Raw genomic sequence first — 18,240 nt, 5'->3', positions numbered from 1 at the left:
TCTTTTTAAATGCATGTTTAAAATGAAATTTGTGTAGGATTTGTTGAATATGCAATGAGACAAGTCGTATTTTCACTATTTGATTAACAAGTGTTACCATTAGATCAAATGAGATAGAATATGACATATTGATCTAATAATGAAAACAAATTTCTATATAATGTAAAATTTGTCTCACTCGTGCACCATAGACTTGATCATATATTTGAGTGACCAAAGCGAGTTATTCCTCTTTTAAAGTCTAAAAAGAACCAAATATTTTTCCACTAATAAATTAGTTTAAGTAGTAAGAAATCAGTTAAATGCATCCAAAGAACCTTTAAGTTTCACGTTTGTAACCGTTAGGTCTTTAAATTTTTTAGATAACAAATATGTTTTTAGGGTGTGTTTGTTTCGGGGATTAAAATTATAATCCTAGGATTATTATTCCTTGGAATATTATTGCTGGGAACATTATTCCTATCAATATGTTTGGTAAATAAATAAAGTTCCTTAGAACATTTTTAAAATAAATTCAATTAATATTTTAAAATATTAAAATAAAAAAAATAAATGAGTTAAAAATAATGGGAGAGTGGGGAGTTATGAGTGGTTACCTCTTATTCCCATGGGAATGTAAGATTCCCACCATTTAACATGGGAATAAAAAGTGGGAAAGTCATGTGTAATTTATATTCCAAGGAATAAAAAATTCCTAGGCATAATTTTTTAAAACTTGAAACAAACATAGGAATTAAAGATTCCCAAAGTCACATTCCTGAAAATAAATTTATAATCCATGAAACAAACACCCCCTAAATTTCTAACTTAGTGCACCGTTATCCTTTCTGTTAACCTCCTCCATCATACTTGCATTTTCATTAAAATATACGTAAGATGAATATCAATGTTAATGATCATTTGTTCAAAAAAATGTTAATGATCACACTGCAACAAAGTAATTAAAAAGTAACGGTAAAAAAAAAACTTAAAACTTAACCGTTACCTAATGAATTAAAAAAACACTTTAGTACATTTGACAATACGGATGAAAAAACTTTGTATTGATATCACACTGACTCGAGTCACAAAGCGAATTCTTCCTCTGATGAAATCAAAGAAGCAAGGAACGGTGGTTGTTTGGTAAAAGGGAAGAGCGACAAGAAAAGAGAGAGAGAGAGAGAGAGAGAGAGAGAGAGAGAGAGAGAGAGAGAGAGAGAGAGAGAGAGAGAGAGAGAGGATAAGACTGAGGTGAGTGAACACGTGGGAACCATGATGTCCACTTCAACATGCTTCTCTTCCCTTTCTCCACTTTCTTTCACCAAAACCAAACCATCATCTCCATGTAAGTACTACTAACAATAACTACCTCGTACCTATCCCTGTACCATGTTGTTTCAGACATAATCACCAATTATTTATTTAGTTACTACCACCATCTTAACTCATGTCAATATATTTGCACAAAGATACAATTTTTTTTAGAGTTTTTTAACATTTTGTATATAATTGGAGCTGTTTTAAGGAACATTCTTTTGAGTTTAATCCTACCCATGTTCTCTGATTGTTTTACTTTCTAGTAGTTATTCTTGTTCTTAGTGTAATTAATTGTTCTTGTGAAGATGGTATTAAGAGGAATAATGTAATCTTAGTTTCAAAATATTATAGGTTTAATTAGTCCTAGCAACAATAGTGTTTTTTAGTTTTAGTACCTAGATTTTTTGTTTGGATTCGGTCCTACAAATTCAAAACCAGTTGCTTTTAGTTCTGAAGTCGCCTTATTGGCCACGTAGCGCCATCGCCATGTGTCATGATTATATTGGGCCAAATATCACACCAAGGACTAAAAGCAACAACTTTTGAATTTACAAGGACCGAATCCAAACAAAAAAATTACAGGGACTAAAATCATATTTAAACCAATATTATAATTTGGAATGCTTGTATGTAGCACGATAATCTTGATTAAATGCTTATTTGTGTCTGACACGACAATGACACATTTGGTTACATTCAATCACTTCAATTTTTATAAATTATTACCGGTGTCTAGTGTATGGTGTTTATTTTAGTGCTTCATAAGATGAATGTGTGATGACTATTTGTTTAGTGTCATTAAGATAAGTTTAGGTGAAATATGAAGGTTTCTAAGCTTATTGATTTTAATAGTATGCAGCATGAGCACGGATCCAGTTCGCGAGTGGATTCTTTCTGAAGGGAAAGCTTCAAAGATAACCAAAATTAGTCCGGTTGGTGGTGGTTGTATCAATTTTGCGAATCGCTATGACACTGATGCTGGTTCTTTCTTTGTTAAAACAAACAGGTACTATGAACTTTGAAACATGCATTCTGCTGATTTGGATTTGTTGCACTATTTTCAATCATCTTTGAGTGAAAGTTAAATTCCCTTTTGTTTCTCCTTATACATGTGATAAGCTTTATGCTGCTGAAAGTTGAAAATCTATATCAGGAGTATTGGACCATCAATGTTTGAGGCCGAGGCTCTTGGTTTAGGAGCTATGTATGAAACCAAAACCATCCGTGTGCCTAAGCCGTACAAGGTGAGAAGATTTGACATTCTATGAAGCACAAACATGGAAATGACACTGACACGGAGACACGTCAACACCAATAACAATTTACGAAAATGTAATGATCAAAAGTAGCAACATGTGTCGGTCTCGTGTCTGTGTCGGTCACTAACATGTGTTTAATACAAGACACGCCTTGAGGTAACTTGTTGCTAGGACTTGTAGGTTGGACCGCTACCAACGGGTGGGTCTTTCATCATAATGGAATTCATCGAATTTGGTGGATCTAGAGGCGATCAGGTCAGTTTCGTAGAAAGTACTTCTAATTAGTAAATCTTGTGCACCTTAATTGTAACTTCTTGCTTGCCAGTCAGTTCTAGGGAGGAAGCTTGCTGAAATGCATAAAGCTGGGAAATCTAGTAAAGGCTTTGGCTTCGACGTTGAGAACACCATCGGCAGGTATGTTACAACCTGACCAATGTATCCATTTTTTTGTGATAACCCTCTAGTTCCTAGGGGAAGGGGCCCCATTAATTCAGAGTTTGGCCGTGAGGTAAGTAAACCCTGACCAAGAATTGTTCCCACCAGGAATCGAACTCGGGTTCTTCCGAATGTATCAATTTTGTTGCAATTGTTATTGTTATCATTTATCATGCATTTTTCCATGTTAGGAATGTTTTTGTAGTTTGCACTTATAGATCTACAATTTTCTGTAGCACACCACAGATAAATACATGGTCATCAGATTGGATTAAATTTTATGGAGAGCATAGATTAGGCTACCAGTTGCAGCTGGCATTAGACCAATATAGTGACAGAACCATTTTTGAAAAAGGTAATTTTGTTCCAATACATTAATATTGTTCTTAATCTCAAGTAAGTATTATATATATTGAAGACATATTACATAAGAAACTAAATACAAACAGCTAAGTAGTATTATGAGCTTTGTGGAACTTGCCATTTGTGTGTGACATTTTCACATTGCAATTTGGATTCTTTACAAGTATTGGCATGGTTATTGTAGTGTTCTCTAAGTGTACTAGGTTGTCCTCCAATAAGGCTCGACGGTTTATATCTGATTGACTTGTTTAACAGGGCAGAGATTGGTGGAAAACATCACGCCATTGTTTGACAATGTGGTGATAGAACCATGCTTGCTACATGGCGATCTCTGGAGTGGAAACATAAGCTCCGACAAAAATGGAGAGCCTGTCATATTGGATCCAGCATGTTATTGTAAGTTAAGCATTTCCAAATTTTCTTGTGTTCGACCGGTAAAATTAAAGTTTTTTTTTTAAAATTTCAAGGGGAAATTTAGGTTTTGCGGAATTTTTAGGAGTACTTTTCGTTGGGCCTTGTGCCTAGAACCAAACCACAAAATTTTCAATTGCAAAAGAAAACAAAAAGAGGGAGCTCAGAGTTATTTTTTGCATCCAATGGTTCAGGATTGGTGATGTTACCCAACACCACAAATATTTTCATCACAGCTCCCTTGAAATTGCACCAGCCGGGAATCGAACCCGGGTCTGTACCGTGGCAGGGTACTATTCTACCACTAGACCACTGGTGCTTCATGTCATTACTTATGAAATTATATTGTACAATTGTATCTAGCTACCTCTTCAATGTGTCTTTTTTTCCTTTCGCGGCTGTATATATTCATAGTAAGATATCATTATGCAATTCATTCATGAAACAAGTCGTTTTATTTTTTAATAATGTCAAGGGAAAATTTGGGTTTTACGCGATTTATGGGAGTAGGAGTACAATTTAAGGAGTAGGAATATTCCTTTACTTTTAGGCTTTGGTACTTAGTAGAACCAAACCAGAACATAAAAAAAGGGAGCTCAGAGGCAATCTTTCATCCTATGGTTCAAGATTTGTGATGTTACCCAACAACAGGAATATTTTCATCATAGCTCCCATTTTTGCACCAGCCGGGAATCGAACCCGGGTCTGTACCGTGGCAGGGTACTATTCTACCACTAGACCACTGGTGCTTGATGTCAATAGTTATGAAATTATATTACATGATTGTGTATAGCTACCCCATCAATGTGTTTTTTTTTTCCTTTATAACATCACTTGTTTGTGACATTTTCAAATTGCAATTTGGATTCTTTACACCTTACAAGTACTGGCATGGTTATTTAGAATTAGTTTAGTTAAGCAAAAAAAGGGAGGGAGCTCAGAGACATTCATTTCATCTAATGATTCAGATTAAATGATGTTACCCAACACCACGAATATTTATCATCACAGCTCCCTTGAAATTGCACCAGCCGGGAATCGAACCCGGGTCTGTACCGTGGCAGGGTACTATTCTACCACTAGACCACTGGTGCTTGTTGTTCTATGTTCTGAAATTATAATAGATAATTGTATATAGCTACTTTATCAATGTGTTTCCTCTTTCATTCAATAAATAAATAAATAAAATTGATTGCTAGTGAGTACAACTAGTTGGGGGTGGGGTGGGGTGGGGGGTAATGAAACGTCAGTTAACAAAATTTCAATAAATAACTCTATGGTTGTTTCCTTTTTCTTTGTCTATCCACAAGGTTCGAACTTGAAACCTTGTTTAAATTATTCGAGTCTAATTCCACTTGAATCAACATAACGTTGGTTTGAACTTGATATTTTATCACACATTTTGGAAAGAAGATATTGAGCTAACAATGAGATTTATAGGAAGCAAAGTTTGACTTAGATACAGCCCTTGATGTATTAGGTGCAAGTAGAACCCCTAGCTTTGGTTATAATTGGGGTAACCCAAATATTCGAGACTTGAACAATCATACAGTTATTTAAAGAAAAAAAAATATCCATGAGGTGTCAACTTAGTGGTAAGAGTTTGGTCTTATAACCAACCTCAAGGGCCGAAGTTCCGGTTTCTTCAGAAGCAGTTATAAAATAGTCATTGGTGTCCACTTAAGTTGATAATAAATTTTCTCTACCCCAATTTTTTTTTTTAAAAAAACAATAAGGAAAAATTGGACTGACCGTTATTTTTCCCATTTTGACTTGTTCTACATAGATGGACACAATGAGGCAGAATTTGGTATGTCTTGGTGTGCTGGTTTTGGAGGCTCATTCTATAATTCTTATTTTGAGGTAAATATTTACAACTGATGTATGTGACCAAGAATTCATAATTTGATAAAATTTAGAATTAGATATTGTGTTAATTGTTTTTATTGTTTATCATAAATTTCATTATGTAATTTTGGATGTTGATAATTTCAAATGATCTCTTCAGGTAATTCCTAAACAGCCAGGCTTTGAGAAAAGGAGAGACCTATATATGCTTTATCACTATTTAAATCATTATAATCTCTTTGGCTCTGGATACAGATCATCTGCTATGTCTATCATTGATGATTATCTAGCTTATTTAAAAGCTTAGTTTAGTATTGTAACAATTATTTTGACAAGCTTATTCAAATGAGGCAACATTTCACTGCTTAGTATATAAATGCTGCCTTTCTTTTGCTTCTATGAGTTCCTCTCAACAATAGTTAAACGGGAGGAGACGCCATTATTGAAATGTACCTTAAAAATTCTGTTCATTTATAATACGCTAATCCGGTATTAGTGTATCTAATAGTCACAATTTTAGTAGTAATGCTAGTTACAGCTATGGCAGTTATGTGTATGCAGTTAGTTGTAACAGTTGTGGTTAGTTATGGTAGATTTGGCGTTAGTTATGCCGGTGTGTACTAGTATGTCTTGAGTAGAAGTACTCGACGGATTAGACCTTAAATAACTATTTTACTTTTCTAAAAAAGCGCATTCTCACTTTAGGATAAATCAAAACATCTTAGCTTGTGTTTCTTTCTGCGGCAGGATTTTGCCAGACGTGCGTTTAACAAAGTAGCTTCAAGTTTTTCACGGTAGGAAACCGCCGGATATAAATTGTTAACTAAGCTAAGCTACATCATATATAGATACTAGAAAAAAAGAAAGAAAAAAAAGTAAACAATATTCGCTAATATATGCAGCCATCTCTACTGCGGTATATCTTTGTGGAATACTGCAAAAGGATGGCTGCGTATATTACTGCTGCTGAGGATCCAAGATCTCATAAATAAATAAATTAAAAACTTGATCCAAGTTTGAATTGTCAAAAATCATATTAGAAAACATATACATCAAATAAGAGTGGACAGAAACAGATTTGAACTATGATGTTTTGGATTCTTCAAGAAAGCTTTGATTACTTTCTTTCATAATGACAGGGTCATCAGAAGAATTCCTACTCCTAGGTGAATTATCCTGAATGAACTTGATCAACCCTTTTTCACCACCAGGAAACCCTCCAGTTAGCCCCATCATTTCCTTGTCAAAACCATCTTTTGGTATTTCATCAATATCACTAGAGTTTTCTTCCACTTTTTCATTGGATGGTGATGTTGTTTCCTCTTTATCAACCTTCCTTTTAAGCTCTTTTTCAAGTCCTTTTTCTCCATTGCATAATCCTCTTCCTCCCATCATTTTTAGTATGTTGAACTCAGCACGTGGTTGTGGTTGACTTTTATGTTTTATTGAAGTTTTTTTTATGAGTGGGAAGTGATTATCTTGGCCTAGGAATTGGGATCGTAGAAGAGAGCCTTGAAGAGTAGCAAAAACAACCATTTTTTTTAAGGGAGTGAAGTTAGGTGGAAAAAGGGAAGAGTTTTCATGTAATCCTTAAGTATGTTAATGAGTTTTGGTCCTTTTGGATGTATAGATCAAATATCTTGATGAATAGATTCCTCATGTAATTGTAACCACAAACTAATATCTTACATAGTACATCCAATAGGTAGTTGGTTGTCATGGATTACATCTATCCAAAATACATGTGGACAAAAGTTGAATGAATTGTTAGAAAGAATAATAACCTATCATTAATTAGTCGAGAGGTGATTGGCGCAGGACTTGATACGGAGGATCACGGTTCGATCCTCTACAATTACGATAGAAAGGAGGCTGAAACCACTTGATGCCAGAATTATCCCCAAACCAAATTAGCGGTCCAGTGGGTCGGATACTAGGGGTGAAAACCTAAAAATAAAAAAAAAAATCAACTCAAAGGCTTTTGAATATTGAATCTTTTGTCATTTTTCAAAGTTACAAAGCCCATGTTTTACTTTGCTTACCTTTTCTATCTGAAAGAGATTTTTATTATGATTATTTTTGTATACAAATTCATGATATTAATTTGAACATTATTAGAGGCTCATCCCACGATCTGTTGGGCTGCATACTATCAGGTTTTTGATCGGGTCATCCATAATTCATATCTGCGCCCCAAGCCTAATAGTGTTGGGCACGAGCGGGTGTGTTAAGAAGTCTCATATCGGTTGCGAGATGGCCGAAATATGTGTTTCTCACCTTACAAGTCAGTGGGTGTGTTAAAAAGTCTCACATTGGTTGCGAGATGGTCTGAATATGTGTTCCTCACCGTACAAGCCAATTTTATAAGAATGAGTTAGTTGCAATACTCAATTCTAAGACTTAGCTTTTCTATCTGAAAGAGTTTTTTATTATGATTATTTTTGTATACAAACGAATGATATTAATTTGAACATTGTTAGAGGTTCTCAGTAGTTAAGTATATCAAATGGACCACATATGATAGAACACAAAAATTCAGTAACAGTGAAATGAAATTTTTATTGAAATGTATGTGAGTAAGCTCTTACAATGAAAGTAATAACATTACAAGAAAGGAATTTTTATATATTTCATAGTAGACTTTAAGTAACAAGGTATTACAGCTGACTCGGAAACTCCAACCCAATTCTTACTGGCCTATGGCACTTTAGCTGGTGGCCGGAGAGCCGTGCGACTTCTCAATAAGCAGCTCAAGTCTCTGGTCATTATTATAGAGAAAAAAAGAAAATAGTCAAAAACAAAACTGAATATATAGCATAGTTTATAGGCCTGCTGTTCTGTTATGCAACCAAAAATAACTCAATAAGAGCGCTAATAAATAGTCAATGCATTCCATTCCATCTAGTCGAATAAGTTCTTCAATAGAATCCATACTCTATTAAGATGAGATAAAAACCTTTACGGATTTATTGACTTCTCCGAGTTTATTAAGAAGCAATCCTCCAGCTATTCTGCGCTCTACTGAAGAAGAATGTGGTGAGCCTATAATCTGCAGATTAGTGTAACACAGGTTTTATATGACTGCAATTTCATGCTATTATAGCTTGAACTTTAACAGCAAAATATCATAATCATCTCTCTCTAAAGTAATTACCATTCTGATGCGCAAAAAGTAAAACCTTGCGAAATTCATTTCTATCAAACTGATCAGAAGAACCTAATTTCCTATTATTACCTTATGACTTCTTGATGGTGATCTTAAGACAACTGGTCCCTCAGTTGTTGCGGGCATACGAGCCATGTTTTCTACGTCTATGCTTGGAGCAATAGGCTTCCAACTTTTACTTAAATCTTTTGAGATCTTTGAAGCTTCTGTTATGATCACCTGCAAATCAATTGCTTTATTTTAAGATGATGACATCCCCTTTGTTAGCACTTAGGCAGTATAATGTTGAATCACCGCAACAATATATAGTAAAAGATATTGATTATTGACATCTCAGTCTTTAAAAATACAAACAATCGTGTTTAGAAACATTTTGTTTCAGACCTTTCTCAAAAGATCAGGCTCAGAAATTCCTTGAACTTGTAGTTCATCTACAGGAGCAGCTTTTCCATGAGCAATACTTTCAACTCGAAAAGTGTGGACACCATATATAGACTGAAAACAACCTGAAAAAAAGTTAAAGGAAAAATATACGAAGACATAAAACAAACAACATATAATCTGGTAAGGCTTGCATCAGTACCTTGTTCGATAATAATATCGATCACCAAAAAAAGAGGTACACAACTCTCAATCGTTATGGTCCCCCAAAATGGTATAAATGAAGGCCTTGACACCTTGGCCAACGAAGAAAGGGAAGAAAAAATCAGTTCTCAATCAAATGATTCAAACTCGTAGCGCGACATCATGATCACACAGAAATATTCATATATACCTTGTAAACTATTTCAGTATGTGTAACATATAATCTGCGAGAAGACAAATCCTTACGAAGTACATATCTCCTAAAGGGAAGGTAGAGCAACATTAAAAGACCAATTCCCCAAGCTAAAACCAACAGTAACGATATTGAAAGCCATATGACTGTATCATATTTAATACTATTGCTTGCAAGTTCTTCAAAAGAAACTGAGTAAAGTATCTCTTCTGAACAATTTTCCTCTTCATCGTCGCCTAATTCAGACACGGGATCTGCAAGTATTTGATCCTTTGATGATAGCAATTCTTCTGATAGTCGATCAGTGTGACCCAGCATCTCTAAACTACAAACCATTCAAGAAGATAGGAACACAAATAACAATATTAGCCCCAAAAGAACTATAAAACAAACCCTTTATTATCCTAGAGCAAATACTACTGACATAAATAAACATTTCAGAGTGAAATCTGAAAACTTATAAGGTACAGCAAATGGAGATCAAATAACACTTTCTGCAGCACATGCTCATATGGATTGAATTGAAATATAAACTGAAAACTCGAATCTCCGAATCACTCTGCAGAATTTTCAAATGCCTCGATACCTCTCAAAAAATGTAAACAGACCATGCAACTTTCACATACTATTCAATTATAACAATGTAAGCTTTTATGAGAGGATAACATGATTCTAGGAGCATAAAATTTAATTTTTACATCTTTGACCATTTTTTTTTCCACCACCAGTATCCGGCCCATTGGACCGCCTAATTTGGCTCAAGGGTCAGTTCTGGCATCAAGTGGTTACATCCCCCTCCGATCGCAGTTGTGAGGGATCGAACTATGGTCCTCCCTACCAAGTCCAGCGTCAATCACCATTGGACCAACTAACTATTGGTTACGTCTTTGACCATTCTAGAAACACGTTTACCTTCAAACGCGATATTTATCCTAAAATTTATTGATCAACTCACTTTTCCATGAATATATCTAAATTTATTGGTGCAAAACTTGGTAGGGACCACGGTTTTGATCCCCACAACTGAGATCGGGAGACAGCTGGAACTACTTGATATCAGAACTGACCCCGAACCGGATTAGACGGTTCAGGGGTGGTGAAAACAAAAAAATATCATTTCTGTCTAGCAATCTATGATTTTTTACCAAGCAGCAGAATATGAAAGAAAGAAAGAAAAAAAAAAGGAACCAAACCAAACAAAACAAAGCCAGGTATCCCTTTACTTTAAGACTCTGAGAACTTGCCACAGAGATTGAAGGAAACACAACTAATTAATAAAATATAAGATAAAGGTGAAAATTTGACCTGGTACGTACTTGCAAAAATTGTGATGAAAAATGATTTGATGGGAGCTGCAAAATTGTTGAATCAAAGGTCTGATTCTTTGTAGTCACTTGTTGATTGGGTTTGTGGTAAAAACTAAAAAGTGAAAGTGGAAAGATATTTTTTCAAAGTGGGAGCTTCAAAATTGTTCATTCAATGGCACCAAACGTTCAATTATGGTTGTTGCAGCAACCTAACGGTTTTCTGTGATTTTTTTGTGAGGTTTACTTTAAATTTAACATTTGTAACATTGGTTTTTAAGTATTTTAAATATCAAACTATTCATTCACTTTATCATAATTCAATTGTAAGAACATTACGTGTAAGAATCAATTCAAACACCCATTCTCATTTATCCACTGTAAAAATAAAATTCTAACTATTGGTATATTAAAATTCTCGTTCACCTGAGTTAGCAAGTATGCCAACTAAGTGGAATCGTTATAGTCGGTAATTGGTATATTCGGCCAAGGCTTATTGTTTGTACGACATGATTTATTTAACACAAGGTATTAAACTATTAATCCTTAATTTTCCCCCGCAAATATTTCACATTTCTTAAATTTTTAAATTGCAGAAGATTTTAGAGGGTACAAAAGCTATTGTATTTCAATTTGGACTACACTCATGGGGGAAATATATTTTCTTTCTTTCTTATGAGGGAACTATCATGTTTTGTTGGTCTACATTGGTGTGTTCTGTTTGGGTCTTCTTATGTGTTTCTTTTACATGTCTTGGTGTGTTTTGGTGAACTATGTAATTGCCTTACATGGCAAGCTTTTTATTTTGTCTTATATTGGATATAGCCTATAGGTGCTGTCCTTTTTAGTTATCATTTTTATGTTATGCTGTATGGATTTGAATTTTGTTATTTGAATTAATTGTTTTGCTGAATTAATTTGAATTATATAATATATTTAAGGATAGTGACAAGTAATAATATAGCCATTTTGATACTTATATATGTAACTCTAAAAATCAAATGGATCTGAATGCTAACATTGGGCTAACCTTCACTCAAATAGAATGGGCTAACCTTCACTTCTAATTACTTATTAAAATGCAATAAATCCCTTATAGAGAATTCAACCATTGATGTTTTATTTCAAAACTTTGTTATTATGAGCATAATATTAACTATGATAGTTCATAACTGGAACAAAAGTTACATAACTGGAACAACTCCATAACACACTTTCTAATAGGACACTAACAACAGCAAATCAACAATTTGTTTGGTCACAAGGATGGTTGGCTTTCTAGACCATTGACACACTTTGGAGAGATTGTTCTTTTGAATACATGGATGGTTGGCATTTGAGACCCTTGCTTTCCTCAATCACCTCTAACATAGGCCACCAATTGTCATATACTTCTTCATTGAATGTTGGTTCAAATCGCTTCCACACTGTGAATCGCCACAACTGCTGTAGATCAGAATTTTGAACCGGTTATCTAAATCATCATTTAGCTCCTGTACGTAGCGCTTGTGATATGGAAGGAATGTCATCATGATAAGCAGTCATAACTACAATTGCAATGAATAGTTAATGTCAGTTTACGATTGACCTCATGTCTGGCATATAAGGCTTAAAGAAAATAAAAAGCCAAAGATATCTCAGAACTTACCGAAAGATGTAATATTAGAGCTTTTCATTTTCTCTACGAGCTCGTATATCTCCATGTATGGCAACTCAGCCTCCACACACACAAGGTTAATCTCATTCTTCTTCTCCCCAATAATGGATAATGCCTCGGAAACTAGTGTAGCATTCACAACTAGTAATGAAAGACTGTCAAGATAAACAATATATAAATCCAAAAGAAATACATTATACATCGCAAGAGTAAAAAATTCTTAAAATTAATCCACTTTGTTGGCTGACAGAACAGAGTCAATGAATATGATCAATTGGTCAAAAACTAATCCACATTAAAAAACCATATTGACTCTTAAGGTTAGTAGATATATAACAAGCAGCAATATGGAATATCTGAAACATTAAGGTTGCAATGAAATCTGAGTGAAGTTGAGCACCATATTAGCCACAAATATAAATTGTAAAAATAACTTTTCTCATATAATTTCATAAATATATAATTGTAATTTGAAAAAAAAAAAAAAAAACCAAAACAAACGACCTAACAATGTATTCAATTTACATTAATTGATAATCTAGAACACAATGCCGGTTAGATAGCCACAAACACAACCATAACCACAATTAAGACCTAGTAGCAATCAATAGCACCACAACCACAACACAATCAAAACCATGTTAACAATTATCATCAAGGCAGATAACGGTGACACATTCATTTCAGTCATATGCCACTCGAAATCACAAACATCAAGCAAACAAAAATAGAGAAATCACAAACAACAAACAATAATAAGATCGACTAAATATAATGATTTCATTAGGGTATTTGATTTCCTTACCCAGGCTTAAGAGAACTTTTAGCCAATCTAATAGATCAGACAATATGCTAGCCAACACCTAGCAGCATTGGATTAAATTGATTGCGGCCGCTCTTTAGAGATTGTCTACTTCATCTTTCAAGTATCAAATCAACATCCCTGCACAAAGTATAACATTAGCATTGAATAGTATCATAAAAAATGAGAGGCAAAATATCAACAAACTAAATATATGGACTCACCATTTCAAATCTCCATCCAGATATTCTTTTATTACTCATTGCAACTGCTACACTAGCTTCCGAGGCTTTATCCATTATCGGGGAGAAAAAGAATGAAATCAACCTTGTGCTTGTGGAGGCTCAGTTGACAGACATGGAAATATATGAGCTCCTAGAGAAAATGAAAAGCTCTAATATTCCATCTTTCATTATGACTGCTTATGATGATGAAATTTCTTCAATATCACAAGCACTACATACAGGAGCTAAATGGTGTTTTAGAAAACCGGTTCAGATTTCTGATCTACAACAGCTGTGGCGATTCACAGTGTAGAACCGATTTGAACCATCAATCAGGGAAGAAGTATTTGACTGCTGGTATAGCCTCCGTCAGAGGTGATTGTGGAAAAATAAGATCTCAAATTTCAACCATTCATTCATCACTACAAAAGAACAATCTCTTCAACAAAGAGAAAGGTCTGTCCAGAGTGTAAATTACTCTGGATGTTGCAGGATGAATAAGATCTGAGAGGAACAAAAATGATGCAGAAGAAAGAACAAAATTGCGTCAGATTTGACTAAAAATGGTGTACAGGAACGAAAATCAGAACAAAAACATGTACTGTAAAACAGGACATAGCAACTAAATTCTGTTTTGTCAGAAAAAGTGCTCTGCTAGAATTTCTGTGGCATGTTTGTGAAAGGTGCCAACGGAGGCACAAATGCCAGCGGAGGCACTAGCCCGTTATTAGGGTTTAGTGAGGGAGTCATATATATAATTGAATATGGGTGTACTTTTCCAATGAGAGAAGACTACATACACAAAAGCCCGATAAATGGTCCGTGAAATGGAGTTCAAGTTTGCACCCCCTAAGCAATGCAACAATTGATAAAACAATTAATTGTATGGGTGAGAATCCTTGATTGGCCAATAAAATACTATGATGCTAAGTTTCTTAACTTTCTTGGTAATAGCGCATAGAAAGGACAGTTAAAGTGGATAAGAATACTTTTTTTTTTGGTAAGAATCGGGTAAATATGATCGTTTTTGTGTTGAGTTTGAACTTAACGAGCCATTGTTAGCCGTGTTTGAGTCGAAGGGTTGTGTAAGCAGGATTGAATATGAAGGGCCACACATGCTATGTTTAAATGTGGAAAATTTGGATACTACAGAAGGTTGTGTCGGATAATACAAACAATCGTGTTGCAGAGGGTACCCCTGAAGGAGTTATACAACAAAAGGGTGGAGTTGTTTAGCAAAATCTGGGAAGTGAGATAGTAAGGCCTTGGATGGTGTTGCAGAAACAAAGAAGAGCTCGAAAAGGAAAAAATAATGTCGGAGTCGCTGTTAAAGAATGAGGTAATAACAGAAGTGTGCAACAAGGGGGAACAAGATTCGAAATTCTATAGAACATTAATTAAGATCAACAAAATAAGGAAGTCAATCTTGATTCTTCAAATAATTATTGTGGCGGTCAAGGAATTAATTATAATCGACCAGCTACACCAGGAAATCAAACAGACACTAATATCACCAATCCGCGGAGAGATACTATAGGAATCAACAAGTGGAAACCAAGTGCAGGTTAAGGAACATGTTATGGGACCCATGGGTAGGGGACAAATTGACTAAGTGGAGATGGGGGTCTGAATCATAACACAAGACCACTAGATAGGGGTGGAATAGCTCTGCCTAACCCAACACAAATTAAGCCTCAAATTGATCACAATCAACGCGCTAATCTTGATACACCAATCACTACAACTGGGGACGACAGTAGGAGGTAGGGGAAGTTGATATGATTCTTAATTATTTTTTCTTAATAATTGTACATAACAGGATAATAATAAGCCTGAGATCGTTGTCATTATGGAAGTCAGACCATCAAAATTAGGTAACACCATCAAGCCTCTTGGATTTAATAGTTTGTGTTACTCGGATTGCAAATGGCATTCGAATGTAAATGGTGGTTGGAATTCATCTATGTCCGCCCCTATACTCGTTTGGCTCCACGACGTGAGGAAGTTTGGTGTCAACGGTATATGTTGGAGGTATTTTGGTGGATTGAAATATTAATGTGATGACCGTCTAGAATGTAGTTATAGATTTCCAATTCCTTCATATAGAAATTTCTTGTCCAAGGGAGGTAAGATGCACCTTCACGGCAGTTTATGCTAGTCCTCGTGTGGAACTTCGTTGAAAATTGTGGGATAATGTGTAGAATATTAGTAGAAGTATGAGTGGTAGTTGTAGACGAATTTAATGATATTGTCTTTTCATAAGATAAGGAGAAGGAACGAATGTGTTTCTTTTAAGAAATGTAATGTTTTTCTAGAAAACATTAATGCTTGTAACTTTATGGATGTGGGCACGATTGGAGCTCGCTTCACTTGGCGAGGTCCTTTATTTAATGGTCACACCCACCTTTTTTAAAGACTAGATAGAGCCTTGTGTAATAATTAATGGAGAATGAAGTTCATTGATGATCTGGTCTGTGTCTTACCTCATATTGATTTCTCTGATAATCATCTGATCTTAGTTTAGCTTTGTGGTACTCATTAGATGTCTTGTCCTTGTAAATGGGGGAATGAATCGTCGATCTTGGTAAAAATTTAGGTAACATAGCTGAACTTTCGGGTCTTTACGAAGGTTTGAGCATGACAAACAGACAAAGTATAACATAGTCAAAGGTTTAACTAGACTCGAATATTGTATTTCGTTGTTTGAATGTAGACAAAGTTGGAGTGTTACCTGATGAGTTTGATTGAAAAGATCAAGGTGTTACTGGGGTTCTTGTAGAATGTCAAGATAACTCGTGTTTAGAAAACAAACAGAAGTGTTGATATCCTAGCAAATATGGGGTGTATTGCGTATACAACAACTACTGTTTATCATCAACCTTCTCATGAGGTGTTGCAGGCTGTTTTTTATGATTATACGAGTGTCTTTTCCCTGCCTTTTATCTTCCTAGTTTTCTTTTGGGCATAGCCCTTTTTATTACCAAAATAAAAAATGAGAACAATCGTTTTATCTCAATTGTTAAGAAACCCTCAACTTGTTCATTAACTATCGATGTCTTTTCAATTCGGTCACTCAATTATCGAAATATAGTAAGTAGTCTCTAAATTATTATTAACTCATCAATTTAATCCCTCAATCCTTTTAAAAACATGAGATGGAGGGAGGGAGAGAGAGAGAGAGAGAGAGAGAGAGAGAGAGAGAGAGAGAGAGAGAGAGAGAGAGAGAGAGAGAGAGAGAGAGAGAGAGAGAGAGAGAGAGAGAGAGAGAGAGAGAGAGAGAGAGAGAGAGAGAGAGAGAGAGAGAGAGAGAGTGAGAGAGAGAGAGAGAGAGAGAGAGAGTTGAAGAAAGATTGATATTGAATTTTTGAATTTTACGCTCATCTTGTTATTGATGATATGTTAACTCAATTATAAGAGTTTTATCTTGTAAATTCTATAGGTAAAATTCAAACTTCCTCAGACAAATATATTTTATAAAGTATGCCACTGTAAAAATTATTTCAGATTAAGTCAAGGACCAATCTTAAGAGTTCTAGGCCCAATGAGGCTCCTAATTCAAATACGGACTACCATGTTTGTTTTTAGTTATGTAGTGACAAAGAGTGATTATAATCTAGAATATAGGAGGCAGAAACCTTATGTGATATAAGTAGCATTTTTTTTTAACCTTTCTTTTTTACCTTCATTTTTTATTGAGTTAACTTTATGTCTCTCAATTTTTTTTTAAATAGATCTCTAGCTTATAAAAAGAAAAGAAAAAAAAAAGACAATATAGGATAAAATTTATTAACACTAGCAGGTAGAGCTGTCAAAATGGGTCGGGCCATTGGGCCGGGCTTCATAAATAGCGGGCCGAGCCTTAACGGGCCGGATCTTATCAGATCAGGCTTTTTCATGGCCGGCCCACGGGTTTTCGGGCCAGCCCCTTAAGGAATTAAAAAAATTGTTAAAAAAAAAAACTGAATTTTTTTTTTGAAACAAAAAGATATTTTGACCCCTTAAGTTTGTTATTATTAGCATAATTATCTTTTAAATTTAAAAGATCATAAATTTAAAATAAGTTAGTTGTTATCTTTTTAAATTTTAACATTTGTTTTTCTATTGTAAGCCTATTTAAAGGCAAACATATTTAGAACCAATTCAAGTTATAGTTTATCATAAAATTTTGAATAAATCCAAACGAATCCTCCATTGTTAAATCATAAATCCCAATTGTGAGCTTTGTGATATAAGCTTGAAATTTATTAGCTTTGAGGGTTCACTTTGTGAATTTATCATCTCTTGATTTTTGCGTGGATATTTTGTAGTATTTATTATCTCGTGAAATCATGACACCCTTTTTTTTACGGATAATAATTTATGTGTCATTCATACATTTAAAAAAAAAATCACCAAAAAAAAAAAATTAAACAGGCCGACCCATTGGACCATGTAGGCTTTTGCTTATCGGGCCGGGCATAACGGGTCGGGCCATAAAGTTTACGGGTCGGGTCAGGCCCTTTAAATGGTCGGCCCCCCGGACCAGGCCGGGCCAGACCAGACCGGCCCCTTTGACAACCTTACTAGCAGGTCAGCCTGTGTCTAACTTATGTCCAAAAAAAAAGATATGACTTATGTTATGGTGAGTTTGTTAATAAAAGATTTTTGCTACTAAAAAAAATGTGTCTTAGGTTTATGGGGATTTTGTTAATAAAATT

At 34.8% G+C, this 18,240-nt stretch overlaps 3 protein-coding genes, 1 long non-coding RNA gene and 3 other non-coding genes across 10 annotated transcripts; 1 reads left to right on the top strand and 6 right to left on the bottom strand.

Moving 5' to 3' along the window:
- The first annotated feature begins 1,067 nt into the window (after window positions 1-1,067).
- On the top strand, window positions 1,068-6,168 carry LOC123897450 (protein-ribulosamine 3-kinase, chloroplastic). The gene is made up of 10 exons (XM_045948094.1): window positions 1,068-1,146; window positions 1,201-1,324; window positions 2,149-2,302; window positions 2,450-2,540; window positions 2,736-2,810; window positions 2,881-2,969; window positions 3,227-3,345; window positions 3,609-3,749; window positions 5,551-5,627; window positions 5,773-6,168. The coding sequence occupies exons 2-10, from the start codon at window positions 1,252-1,254 to the stop codon at window positions 5,917-5,919; spliced, it is 966 nt and encodes a 321-aa protein (XP_045804050.1). The 5' UTR covers window positions 1,068-1,146; window positions 1,201-1,251; the 3' UTR covers window positions 5,920-6,168.
- On the bottom strand, window positions 4,013-4,083 carry TRNAG-GCC. Its single transcript has one exon. It is a non-coding gene; the product is annotated as a tRNA-Gly (tRNA).
- Window positions 4,443-4,513, bottom strand: TRNAG-GCC. Its single transcript has one exon. It is a non-coding gene; the product is annotated as a tRNA-Gly (tRNA).
- On the bottom strand, window positions 4,788-4,858 carry TRNAG-GCC. The gene has a single exon. It is a non-coding gene; the product is annotated as a tRNA-Gly (tRNA).
- Window positions 6,169-6,592: 424 nt separating the features above from the next.
- LOC123897452 (NAD(P)H-quinone oxidoreductase subunit S, chloroplastic-like) lies at window positions 6,593-7,235 on the bottom strand. Its single transcript, XM_045948100.1, has one exon. It carries the CDS (start codon window positions 7,146-7,148, stop codon window positions 6,696-6,698), a length of 453 nt encoding a protein of 150 aa, XP_045804056.1. The 5' UTR covers window positions 7,149-7,235; the 3' UTR covers window positions 6,593-6,695.
- A 915-nt stretch (window positions 7,236-8,150) lies between these two features.
- On the bottom strand, window positions 8,151-11,150 carry LOC123897451. Of its 4 annotated transcripts, none has more exons than XM_045948097.1 (7): window positions 10,862-11,150; window positions 9,554-9,881; window positions 9,362-9,455; window positions 9,163-9,284; window positions 8,848-8,997; window positions 8,569-8,661; window positions 8,151-8,370 (listed from the first exon to the last, which is right to left on the bottom strand). In XM_045948097.1, the coding sequence occupies exons 2-7, from the start codon at window positions 9,872-9,874 to the stop codon at window positions 8,320-8,322; spliced, it is 831 nt and encodes a 276-aa protein (XP_045804053.1). In that variant the 5' UTR covers window positions 9,875-9,881; window positions 10,862-11,150; the 3' UTR covers window positions 8,151-8,319. The 4 variants fall into 4 exon arrangements, with proteins under 4 accessions (XP_045804053.1, XP_045804052.1, XP_045804055.1 ...); XM_045948096.1 differs by having other exon boundaries at window positions 10,873-11,150; XM_045948099.1 differs by having other exon boundaries at window positions 8,547-8,661; window positions 9,554-11,150.
- Window positions 11,151-11,953: 803 nt separating this feature from the next.
- LOC123899028 lies at window positions 11,954-14,288 on the bottom strand. The gene is made up of 4 exons (XR_006805493.1): window positions 13,544-14,288; window positions 13,323-13,460; window positions 12,509-12,672; window positions 11,954-12,407 (listed from the first exon to the last, which is right to left on the bottom strand). It is a non-coding gene; the product is annotated as an uncharacterized LOC123899028 (long non-coding RNA).
- Between the last annotated feature and the right edge of the window lie 3,952 nt (window positions 14,289-18,240).

Source organism: Trifolium pratense, linkage group LG7 (genome assembly GCF_020283565.1).
Source record: "Trifolium pratense cultivar HEN17-A07 linkage group LG7, ARS_RC_1.1, whole genome shotgun sequence".
Lineage (NCBI taxonomy): Eukaryota > Viridiplantae > Streptophyta > Magnoliopsida > Fabales > Fabaceae > Trifolium > Trifolium pratense.
This window is presented reverse-complemented; position numbering and strand designations above follow the sequence as displayed.

Excerpts from the sequence above, each read along its gene's own strand:
- LOC123897450 (XM_045948094.1), top strand. The coding sequence starts at position 1,252 with ATGATGTCCACTTCAACATGCTTCTCTTCCCTTTCTCCACTTTCTTTC. Across the intron at positions 2,970-3,226 it reads GTTGAGAACACCATCGGCAG|CACACCACAGATAAATACAT; the intron begins GTATGTTACAAC and ends AATTTTCTGTAG. Across the intron at positions 5,628-5,772 it reads TCTATAATTCTTATTTTGAG|GTAATTCCTAAACAGCCAGG; the intron begins GTAAATATTTAC and ends TGATCTCTTCAG.
- LOC123897452 (XM_045948100.1), bottom strand. The coding sequence starts at position 7,148 with ATGGTTGTTTTTGCTACTCTTCAAGGCTCTCTTCTACGATCCCAATTC.
- LOC123897451 (XM_045948095.1), bottom strand. The coding sequence starts at position 9,892 with ATGGTTTGTAGTTTAGAGATGCTGGGTCACACTGATCGACTATCAGAA. Across the intron at positions 9,456-9,553 it reads ATACTGAAATAGTTTACAAG|GTGTCAAGGCCTTCATTTAT; the intron begins GTATATATGAAT and ends TCGTTGGCCAAG. Across the intron at positions 8,371-8,568 it reads AAGTCAATAAATCCGTAAAG|AGACTTGAGCTGCTTATTGA; the intron begins GTTTTTATCTCA and ends AATAATGACCAG.